The following is a 12,158-nucleotide window of genomic DNA, read 5'->3' as shown; positions in this document are numbered from 1 at the left end:
ACATCCAGTAGTGTTAATGAGGAACTTTCAGAGAGCCCGCAACAATTATTTCTCTACAATAAATCCAGGTGGATGGTTTGTTCATTTGCAGTCCTGTTCTGCACCACTGAAGCCAAAAAGTTTTGACATTACCTTCAACAGGTTCAGTAGCTGAGTTTCACCGGGGCTTTCTCTAGTTTCTGAGCTACATTTAAAACTGCGTAAGCAGCATCTCACTTCTGACAGTTCATTTTAACTAAGCACAATAATAGTTCATTTTAATGGAATATAAAATAGTTCATTTTAACGGAAGCACAATAAGTTCCAGGTAGAATTGGAGCTATGCTTCATCTGAATCTGGTGTTGTGGATAACAACATTGGTGAGTGCTAGAGTCCTCACAGGCATTGGTCCAAAAAGCAGACAGACTAGAGAATGGTCTCCTCCTTGTCAAATTTTGGCCTCACCAGTATCCTGGCTTCTCCTCGAATTGCTCAGAGGAGCACTACACTGCTGGAGTACTTTTCCAATTCCAACTCTACAACAGCATAAGCACTCGAGCGCGCACACACACACACACAGTGAAATTCTTATTTACTTACATGGATAAATTGCAACCCCTGAAGGTTAGCTATGTGGTATGCAGCATGGATTTATGTTTATTTGCTGTGGAATTTCTTTTTAAAAGTCTACATTAAACCCTTCAAACTGAAAAAGTTCTCACCATGTTCGCTGTTCAGGATTAAGTCCAGATTTTAGAAAGAACACTATAGGGAAGGGGTAGAAAATAAGAGTAGAGGAGAAAAAGTAAAAAAAAAAAAAAATTACACAATAAAACACATTAAGTTCTACAGATAATATTTGGTTGCATTCTGGGTATCACCTTAAAATAGAAAGAGCAGTCCTTCATGGAATATACCCCCAGGATAACCATGTGGGATAGACACTTTTGATTAATTTAACTAGTCACTAGGTACAGTTCTATAAAAATATAGCTGAAAACGTATTTCCTTTCTGTGGAAGCAGAGAATGCAACCTGAATTAAGAACCTGTGTGTTCAGCAGAAAGTTGATTCGACATTGTTCCACAGAAGGATATAAAGTTCAGTTGTTCACTTCCCAGCCTCAGTTTTTCTACCTCACCTGAAAAGAAGTAAGGTAAATTAGACAACAGTGAGTACTAGAAGTTAGTTTCTAACTAGTGAAAAGGCATATGTGAATTGCAGGGTTGTCTGCTCACAAATGGTACAGAAACGAAGTAAAATGATACATAATAGAAATGAAAAAGTGACATGGAAACACCACTGCGGAAAACCTAAGCAGTTAACAAGGAGGAAAACAAAACAGTCCTTGAATTTAATGAATTCTGAAAACCTGGTGGATGATGACTGGAATAGACATCACATAAACATCACATAAAGAGTAAGTAGCAGGCTCTTTGGTGAGTTAAAACAGAAATCTGTTAGCTAGTCATCCCCCATTACACAATGATAGCCATCTTTTTTGATACAGTAGGACATTTAAATATAAACACAAAAAGAAATGCATCAAAGACTGGAGCACCAACAGCAAGGAGAAATTCTATCTGAAACTGAATTATGCAGGCAGTTACTGATAATAACCAGAACTCGAGTCAGTGATAGCAATTACACAAAGTGAAAACATCTGAACAGTACAATGTCCTGTCTTTCAGGGTTGCATTTAGGAATAGAAAGCATTCTGAAACAACTTGTAAGTGGACCGAGCAGTCAACACAGCCCCTGAGATTAAAACAATATTTTCACTTGTACTAGTTTGCTGGCAAGACTTTTTCATGTAGCCAGGGTGATAAATATTAATTTTTCTTCAATTTTCCCTGTAAAGTTCAAGCTTACTAGAAGCAACAGAAAGAATTCAGCTCCCCAGCTTGTTTTTATCAATTCACAATGCCAAAACTCATAAAAATACCGAAGACTGAGAACTGACCTGTTAAGATAGTCTTTTCCTCTATAGCCTACGCTTTTCTAATTTACATTAATGATATGGAAAATATTTTTATATTTATTTTCCATCAGGCAGAATCATTTCCTATTTCCCTTGTCAAGCTGCTGGGAGACAGATAGAGAAACATTAACCAGAAAGCCTGGCAGAAGTCCAAGCAGCACTCCCATTCTGCCCACCCGAGGCTCCCTGTGATCTCACTTGGCTATTGCCTCGTCGGATTCCTGCAAGTTTTCCTATGTGCTGTGAAATGGTTGCCAGGTTTCACCTCAAGGCAATAACAGCTTGCCGTTGAAGGCTAAATGATTGCTGCATTTTAGTAGGCTGTGTTAATACCTACACACCCTTGTGCCCTTCTCTTTCTTCATCCTGTAGAGTATTCCAAGTCTTATTTTGGGAGCTCTGTGAAATGTATATGCTGAGATACTTCCTCGCACGCCCACGTGCAGAGTAGCTTCCTTTAATTCAGAAGTAGTGGGGCTGCAGTACAAACAAATATTTGCACAACTGATCTTTCCTACTGGTCACAACAGCAAGCAACTTAAGAGATGATGGAAATGGTCCTGCTCTCTTTGAGGTCTGTCAGAATTTGGCTGGTTTATGTCAATGGGAACAGCAGCAGCCTACTGCTTTTCTCTTCCATATTCCTTCATGTTTTACCCTGCCTCTGGACAGACAGCCATTTGACCTCCCCCCACATCCACGTATCTTCCCATTCTAGCTTTCCTAATCTCTAAACCTAAAAAGTTTTCCTCCCTAACAAGCAAGAGCTTTCAAGCACTGCCATTTGTCACCGACCATCAAGCACGGATCAGAGACCTATGATTTAAGCACACAGACTCAGAGCCCAGTGCCTTCCTACTGACATCGCAACAGAATGATGGACTTGTATTTCCGAGAGAAGGCAAACCGTATGTTTCTCACTGGGGGCATTACTGACTTCTTAACCAAAAGATCCATTCCAGACTCATTTTCAACTGACAATAAAAAAGGAGAGCTTAACAACCCTCTTCCTTTTCGTCCACCATGTACTTTATCATAGTCAAGTCATCGATTCAATTATTACACTCTGGCTTTGCAGACTTCAGTATATTTGCCCATTTGTCTCCTTGAAGACATCATTACCGTTTCCAGCTCTTCAACGCATAACGCTGCTCAACTGCTCTGAGTGCCTTGGCAAGATGCCCTGCCTGCTAATACAACGCTAGGACTCAGTGACATCTTCTTCCAGGATCCCTCTGAATTTTGTACTCCGTGGTAATACACACCTATTCCAGCCCACAGCTGCAATCTGGTAAGGTTGAATCCATCTATTTTTAAAGCACCTGTAAACCTACTGAGAAGCAACCTTATAAATGCATCTCAGATTTTTGCTGGGCTTAAGTAGTTTCAAAACTTCCATTCAGACTCTTAAAGGAAATGAAGAGCATCACAGCTTCCCATAACAATCCCCATTCACAAAGCACACAGCATAATAACATGAAACCTTAAGGAAAAAAAATCCATTAGAGAACCACTGGTGTCCAGTGACTCAGTATTATTTTCAAGACAACAGCTGACTGCCTAGCTCCGTGCAGCTGGTAACTAGATTTCTGTACCTCGTTTGCTGGGAGATTGGAACTTACTCCTCACTCAAGTCAATCTGTTCATTATGAACTGCACAGAGCTAAGACTAACTTGGATGAATCAAAGTTTAGGAGGGAAGCAGCTCAGAAGAATTACCTATACACCACATCAAACACATACAGCATTATTTGATCTTACATGGGTCTAAACATTTCTTTTGAGCAGAGCCTGTTTCTCAGTCAGAAGGGTGACAGTCTCAGTTAATGCAGAAGAACAGATGTTCTCAAAACGTATCAGGCCTCCCATATAAAGACTCTTCTTTAGGTATATAATGAGGTACGTAAACAGAGGTATTTGGCTGATCTCATTTCATAACACATTCCTGATAAACACTCTGGGAGTTTGGTGCCTGTTCATAAAGAACATCAACCCTCAGTTTGTGTCTAATAGGACTTTATGGACGCAAGCAGTGGATAATTAACACCTAAGCAAACAGCTACACTTTTAGAATTCAAAATGAATTGGGAAAATCAGACTTTTCACAATAGAAGCAAACAGGAAATAAAATGAATGGTATTAATCAAGACACTTTCAATCCTGATTAGTTCCACCTTCACCCCGTTTGAGGAGTTGATAAGATGGGCCGTACCAGGCTATCTAAATTAGATTTCTGTAATCAATTGTGCATTCACGGCTAAATGGCTAATAACATATCTGAGCACATTTTCTAAGAAAACTACAACGAAATGTATCGCCAGATGCTGATATTACACTTCATCCCTTAGGTCTTTTTCCTCCGTATGGAAGCGAATACTTCGTTTTTAAGAAGCCCACCCAGGTGTTTGTTGTTGGAGTCTAGATGGAGAGAATTGCATGCAAATGAGCTGATTCCTCAGGCAGATCTTCCCTCTCAAGCAGCACGGAACTGTATTTCCAGAAGAGGCAAATTGCCTGTGTACTCCACGTACACTGGCTCTCCCCGGGAGCTCACGATTTTTGTAATTAAACCTACTTCTGCTTATGATATGCCCAGATTCACCCTCTCTGATTTCTACTGTAGTGGTAAACAGGCATGGGAGAAACAGATGTCAAATTCTGAATCTCAGCTTAGGAGATTTAGGTCCTGACTCTCCACCACAGAGCACTGAAGCAATCACAAAATTTTGTGCTTCCAGCAGTAAGCTCTGCCTGCATTTTTCCCATTCAGTGTTTCAGCTTAGGTTTAGATGTGATAGAGTTTGTTTGGTTTCTGGCTGATAGAAACAGGCAACTCCTTTCCATTAAAGGAAGTGCAGCCATACCACACGTTAGATAAGTGGGATAATACCTTCCCATCAGCATCTCCACAGCAGCACCAGATGTCATAAAGCCATAGTGCAGAAATGCATGCCTGTCCTGCAGATACGGATTAGTCACATCAAGGACACGGAGCGGAGCTACAAGACATTGCTCAACACGCCCCTGCAAATGGAGAATGTCCATGCCAAACAGTTCTCGGGTATGAGACACTGTTCTACTAGTTTATGCAGAATCAGTAGTGGGAATGGTTTTTAGCTATGGTTCAACAAAGATTTCAAAATAGTAATTACAGTTCAAGAAAAAAAAAATTGCTCTCTTTCAGCTTGAGGCCCTGAGAGTGAACATTAAAAAGAGGAGAGAGTCCCAGCATTGAAGAAATACCACAGACTGCTCTAGAGATACTTTCGAAAAGGTAGCTTACAGGGATCACTGAGTAAGATAACCTGAGTGGTATGATAAAAATCACCTCATTAAAGGACAATTAAATAGCAGACAAGAAAAACAAGACAATCACTGAATTGAACCTAGAAATTTTTATCATTCTTCAAAGAAGCATTTAAATTCGTCTTTGAAACACTAATTCTTTAAATATTGCATGTTCTTGTCAGCATTTTCTCAAAATCGCTTCATAACTCTTTCTAATTATTCTGCAGTGTTTGAACAGATTTATTATGGCTTTTACTAAACGCAAACAAACAAAAAATACACGTTATAACTTCTTTTATTTTCAAGTCAATTAAATATTTGTATGCTTATTTAGAAAAGACTGCATCTGCTTGCCACGGGCTCTAAGGCTTAGTCACTTGTTTCCTATTTACAATAAATTGTTTCAAATCGAACTTTAAAATTCCACATAATTATTGCAATAAAACACTTATTAGCACATGCAATGCAAAATGAAATCCAAACATTTGAGGGAGCGTAGGTGTTTTGGATCCTTTCCATAGGGAACAGTTGTGTTTGTTTTTTTTTAAGAAACTATAAAAGCATCTCAAGCAAAATGAAGCCATCCTTTGTCATCCTAAAAACTGACTGGAGTTAGTCAAAAATGGAAAAAGCAATTTTATCCAAATCTGCATTTAAAAAAAAAAAAAAACAAAAACAAACAAAAAAAAAAAACATTAGTTTGCACCCAAATAGCAGCCAAAAGAGGCTGACACTGACTACATTTGGTTTACTCATTGCAGTTTACAATTTGTAAAACTGGTCAGTAAAGGGGAACAAAAATTATTGTATTTCAACAGAATGCAAGTATTTGCAGTGGTTTCTCTGTATTACTGTGAGCTTCTGTATTACTGTGAGCTGCAGTCTGTGAGCTTCAGACAAATATTAAAAAACCCTAGGTTGTCCAAAGAATTCCTAAGGGATTTAGGATCACATCTATTGTCTGCAAAATATTACAGAATATACATATACATATTCAAATCTGTAATTCATTTTGTAGGAGATGCGTAAGCAAGTATTACAAAGCTTAATTTTGAAAAAAAAGTTTTAAAATATAATAAAATATTTCAATGCATAAATGGACTTATTTTTCTTTTCTGGGACAGGTGAATTTAAAAATACTGAAAGCCTATTCCTTCTCTCTTGCTATTTTCATCTCTTATATTGCTATTTCCCAAATAACTTTGAACCACAGTATCTCCTGTTTGACAGTACTCCAGAGGAGTGGAGTTCAACTTAAAAGATTCTGTGTGACATCTGCAGCTCCAAATGCTCAGAGGGGAACAAAAGGAGGAGCTGAGCTGAGCATATTTTCCTAAATTTTACTTGGCAGTTTGCTTCAGAAAGGATTGTCAGAAAACACAGGTATATCTGCAATCATCCTCAATTCCTGAAGCATACCTTAAGCTCACTTCTTTTACCACAAACAAGTTTGAGAATGCTATTTTAAGCATATAGATACATAAGAGTCTCAACTCTTAAAAAAGAACTGCATGTGAAGGCGTGCTTTAGTTCAGACCACATGCAGACCAATGAGACAGCAGTAATTTTGTATTTTGCCTTCCATGAGTCTTGTATACTTTTGATACTCACACAGTAGAGCCATTAAACTACAATGGATACTGGTTTTATTCATTCTTCTATTTTCTGAGCAACATTCTACTTCACATCTCTTCCACTGTCTATTTTAGAATGTTTCTGCAGCTGATTAAAAGACTTCAAGTGATAAAAAACTTGATTCATGAACTCAATTTTTTTAATATTTTTTATTTTTTTTAAAAGGCTCTACTTCTCTTAACTAACTGAAATGAACAGTGTGCTGATAAACTTCCAGTGACACTGGGTTCAGCGCTGAAGAATATCAAGAACATAAAGACTGTTCAGCAGTCTTTAAAGCAAGCACAATCTTCTTTCAATATCATACAACTGTAACAGTAAAAATAAAACTGTGATCTATTTAACTACAAGAACTCTTGCTACACACTATGGCCGTATGAATAGAGCCTTGATATGGGAAGTAAAATGCCTGTTTTCCCACAATAATACCAGTGAGAGAGAATGTGCCGAACAGCCCCATATATCATCATAAGAATTCAATATCCAAGACATCTTCTGTTCACTGTGCTTGAATTCAGAGAAAGACAAGATAAGGTTAGCAAAACACAGCAGAGATTACTTGTCACTTTAAAGCATCTCCCTGTGTTAACTGTTTTGTGTTGTAAGCTCTGAAGTACCAACACTTTCCCAGACTGCGCTGAGAAGTAGCAGCTGAGCAGTTCAGTGATGAAGTGCGCGGCATCTCAAGTGGGTGATAGCTACAAGTGCTCTCAAGTATTATTTATAAAATACAAAGTAAAGTCCAACCATTCCTGAAGCAAAGGGGTGTCAGCTCGGGTGGAGAGCCAGATAGATCAAGAGTGCAGTAAGGCAACACAGCCTTCTGTGTAATGTAATGGAGCCAAACACAGAGGGAAAAAACAATGCTCAGAGCAAAAGCAAGCTAAGAAGTTTCTGAATCTTTTCTAGCAGCTACTTCTCTCTCTTCTTACTGCTTTCTGCACAACTCCAGGATAAATATGAAGTACTTCAGTCATCCTGCTCCCACAATTCTAGGCATCCTGGTATGGGTGAGGGATTGTAAACCTGGCAAAGTGCAAGTCAGGACAGCAAATCCATGTTCTCTGGTAAACCTAGGAGCAGCCAGCAACCATCAAGAGCTAGTCTACCCATTTTGGTCCTTCTAGTGTTTCCAGGCTCAAGCTTGCTAAGATTTGACTCTCTCCAGTCCACCAGAAAACATCAGTGTCACTGCACAGGTATAACGAGAGATGAGCCAAAGGCAGCCTGGGACCTAGAATCAACAGTCCATTCTAACAAAAAAAAAAAGCTGGTTGTGGTGATCAACCTACCCCTTTAAACTGAGAGCTGTGTACTGTAGTCTACTGCTGCTCCTTTCTTCCAGGCTGCTCCAGTGATGTAAACCACAGTGAAAAATCTTCACGGGGTCAAAACGGAATGAAAAGGGATTTCAAATATTATGTTACTAAGCAGTAGCACACTATTGGAAAATAAAATGTAATTTATGTCTCAGCACAGATATGGAGTCTGTTAAGCTAGTCCCAGAGAGCATTTCTAGAGCACAAAGCAGAACAGAGTTTATTACAGAGATGATTAGCAACTAAGCACATTTACTTAATGTGGTTTTTACAACCTAAACATCACCCACTGCATATGTATACCAACTAAAGATTTTGACTTGTCAACACTGCAACACTGAAATATCATCAAGAAATGGAGTAAATACAGTCTCAAAAAACACAGGGTTATGGATAAGAGCATTTCTGTCTACTTAATTACAGGTAGCTGGTAGTATGTTTTAAAGCTTCACTAACATGAGCTAAACTATAACTTTTAGTTCACGACATATACATCTGCCTGTTAGATTCATTTTAAAATACTGTATCAGAACATAAAAAATGCCCCAGTGATCCATTTAGTTCCATACCACATGTCCAACAGTGGGAACATCTACAAGAGCAGAAAGCTCTGGCTCGTCCCTGGGTCGTTTCCCTGCAAAACTACCTCAGCATTCAGCACCCAGTGCTCAGTGGCCTAGAAGCTGGCCTCCTGTTGAACAAGACTGCCACTTGTGGATAAAGAAAGAAAACAACTCTACAGTAGTTTTCAGTTCAAATATAAGTATTATTTTAATATTATATATATATATTATATATGATTTATTTTGCTAGGCCACCACAGATATTCTTAAGAAAGTGAAACTAGTTTTTGTCATTTTGCTATTGCTCCATTAAGACACAAGAAATATCAGAGTTTTCTATTAGTGCCCTTTTATTATTTATCATTTCATTCAAAGTCTTCTGTATTTTGATTGCAGAGGGATCTTATGCTGAGGTAACAGCACAACTTAATATCATTATTCCACCTCTCTGTGGATCTCGCCAACTTTTCCAGGAAAAATACAGAAAAACTAGGACATATAATTCTAATATTTGCTTTACAGAAGGTGAATATTGGTACAAAGAACCAAGACAAAAATTGATAAGGCTGATAGCTTATTGTAAAGCTTCAGAGAAGAAAGCTGAGGCAAATTTTGTTTCTGCTTCACAGATTCACAAACGGAGGCCTAAATAAGGTTCCCAAGGATAAAAATAAAGCAATATTTTCCTGGATGGTGTGTGCCCTCCAGGACAAACATTTTGTAATGCTACAAGGAGAGTGACAGTTAGAGCCAGGACCTTATCATAACAGCCATTTTTCTTCCCTCACACTTCGCAAAACACCACATTATCTTATTAGAGTAGGTTTCAGAACTTTGCTTTTTTGAAAACTACGAATCTGTTCCTTTCTTGTTGCTGTGAGAGCAAACACTGAGAATCAGCTTAAAATGATAAAGCAGTATCTTCAGCCTGAAATAATTTTCTTAACCAAAATCACAACAATCCGACTTTGTCGCATCAAGCACTTTGCCACGCAGATTGGCAAACTAAGGTCTGAACAGGTCAATCCTAGAAGATGTTTCCCCCACCATTCAGCAAAGCACTGTGATATTTGCTTCAAATTAAACCCTCCGTGGTCCCACCGAACTTTGAGTTTGAATGATCTGATCGGTAACAGGCCAAAAGGAACAAATACAAATTCAGAAAACATGGGTTCCTGAACTCCAGTTGGCATTTTGGGTTTTTTTCCCTCACAGATGGATGTGCTTGGAAAACAAAGTCTCCAAGTGAAATACTTTTACGGGAGTCACAGGAAAAACAACACACCACATCCTTCCTCAGCAATCACCTCTCCTGTTGACTTATGAGGCCTTCCATGGCCTTCCATGGCCAGGTAGGCCCCTGCTGTGGAGCCCTACTGTGCCAGCAGCCATCTGCAGAGCACAACCCATCGGAGAGGCTCCACAAAGACTCCTGGAGCATCCCCACCCTGTAGCTGGGGAGCACCACCAGTCTCTAGGCCAAGCACTGCAAGGGTTTAAGGGTTTGATGGTTCAAAGACAGTCTGACGAATCCAAAATGACCCTGGGACAATCAAGTACAACCATATAGATTCTGACAAGGAAAAAGAAAAGTCTAAGGTATTTTGTGTTCTTGGACACAAACCTTCCTCGATTTACTGATTCACATTTGCCCACACACACAGTCTGCTTTCATTTGCTATCTCTACACAGATAAAAAAAGAAGTGAAAAGAAATCCTAAGTACATGACCTTAGACTTTTATCACATATTATCGACAATGTCACGGACAATGAATCCATTCTCCTAGATTAGACAACCAAAACATTCACTTCTTAATAGGAAACATAGATTAGTCAACTGTATGAAGAGTTATTATTTACCAATCTTTGAAACAGGATATTCTTCAATTTTATGGCTTCCCAATGTACAATCCAGTAACAATCCTGACCTTTGGTATTAAAACAACATTTTGAAGTGATAAATGGCTGCTGTTCAGTTGAGAGATCTCCATACACAGATCCCCTGTTTTCAAGTTCACAGGATACAAAGGAAGGACACAAAGCAGGTGCATATTTATTTCCTAACATTTAGATGTGTTTTCAGCAGTTGTCCATCATTGTAACGGTATTATAAATCAATTACTTGATTTTGTTTTATGGCCATATTCTTTCTAGGTTCTTTCTGGCTCCAAAATTCTGCAATAAGATTACCTTTCACTGAACAAATTTCCGAAGCACAGAATTACATATTCTCTTGCCTTAACTGAAAACTGAGAATTCAGACAAATAGAAGGTACAAGATTTTCTGCTACAGACTCTTTAGGACACTCATTTCCACTAAATTCTACAGCTGTCAAACACAGATTCAGATACGTTTACTGCTCAAAATCTGATAGTTTAGACTTGCATCAACACACAGCTAATGGAATACATAACTACAAGGGAAGACAAGTATCAAAAAATAAAAAAGGATGAGTTGATCTGTTTTATGATGATGAATCGAGATGCCTGTATATATTACTTTTAAAAATTGTATGTGTTCAGAAACATGCTTAGATCATGTAAATCACTGTTTAACACGCCTGCAACAATGGTTTTCTGAGGAAAATTTCCATGAACAGTGAGAACTTCGGAAGTAACATAGAGTGACATTCACATGGGACAAAACTGTGAATGCTTCACTACTAATTTTATACACTGGCTTGCATATTTTGTCCTATTGCTCCAACCGGCTTTCACCACTGTCAATCTTTATTTCTAGCTGAGGACTTATGCGTATATATTACTTTTTTTTTTTTTTTTTAAGACAAGAAGACTTTATATAATGATGCATTTCAACAGATTTATTGAAATTACTGAATATTCTAGTTACTCCAGACTAAATTTTAAAATTTTATGTTCTTACTTTAAACACTAAATTTAAACAGTGATTCACTGTTTAAAAACACAATGGCATTGCTTGCCCTGGTCTATGTTCAATACTACTGGAAAAAACTGAGGATGAAAATAAATTCTCCTTTGCTATATATAATTTAATGAAGAGTATGCAACACCAGAAGATAAACATTTAGTTTAAAAGGGCTTATGGGCCCCAGGGATCTCTCTATTTCCTAGAAATAACACCATTATACTGAAATAGCAGCTGCTCCTTACCTGAAAAGAGTTCATGCACTGAAGTGAAGGGGGCAGAGAGGTGGTACTCAGTCCCAGTATCAGCAACAATTCCAGACAGGTTTCTGATGGGAACTTTAAGGGATGAACTCCAAAATCATTTTCCCATGCATCAGCAAGGCTGTAAATTAAAATAAATATATTTATATATATAAAATATACCTGAAAACCAAGTATTTCAAATGAGTACTAGAATGTGCCATAATATTGTGATAAAAGATTCTCCTCACTTGTCACTCCTC

At 38.2% G+C, this 12,158-nt stretch overlaps 1 protein-coding gene across 11 annotated transcripts in view; it reads right to left on the bottom strand.

Moving 5' to 3' along the window:
• Window positions 1–12,158, bottom strand: part of UBE3D (ubiquitin protein ligase E3D) — an 83,983-nt gene that overhangs the window by 23,934 nt on the left and 47,891 nt on the right. For 3 of the 11 annotated variants that reach the window (XM_035322470.1, XM_035322467.1, XM_035322472.1), the window contains exon 9: window positions 11,899–12,037. The exons of 1 other annotated variant lie outside the window; for it this stretch is intronic. In XM_035322470.1, the coding sequence (XP_035178361.1) occupies window positions 11,899–12,037 (139 nt within the window). Of the gene's footprint in view, window positions 1–323; window positions 534–2,061; window positions 4,985–5,823; window positions 5,896–10,224; window positions 10,339–10,374; window positions 10,942–11,898; window positions 12,038–12,158 lie in introns of those variants that run through there. 7 more of the 11 variants (XM_035322463.1, XM_035322465.1, XM_035322462.1 and 4 more) reach the window with 7 other exon arrangements.

This window comes from Oxyura jamaicensis, chromosome 3 (genome assembly GCF_011077185.1).
Source record: "Oxyura jamaicensis isolate SHBP4307 breed ruddy duck chromosome 3, BPBGC_Ojam_1.0, whole genome shotgun sequence".
In the NCBI taxonomy this organism is placed as follows: Eukaryota; Metazoa; Chordata; class Aves; order Anseriformes; family Anatidae; genus Oxyura; species Oxyura jamaicensis.
The sequence above is the reverse complement of the archived record's forward strand: the minus strand, read 5'-3'. Positions and strand labels throughout refer to the sequence as shown.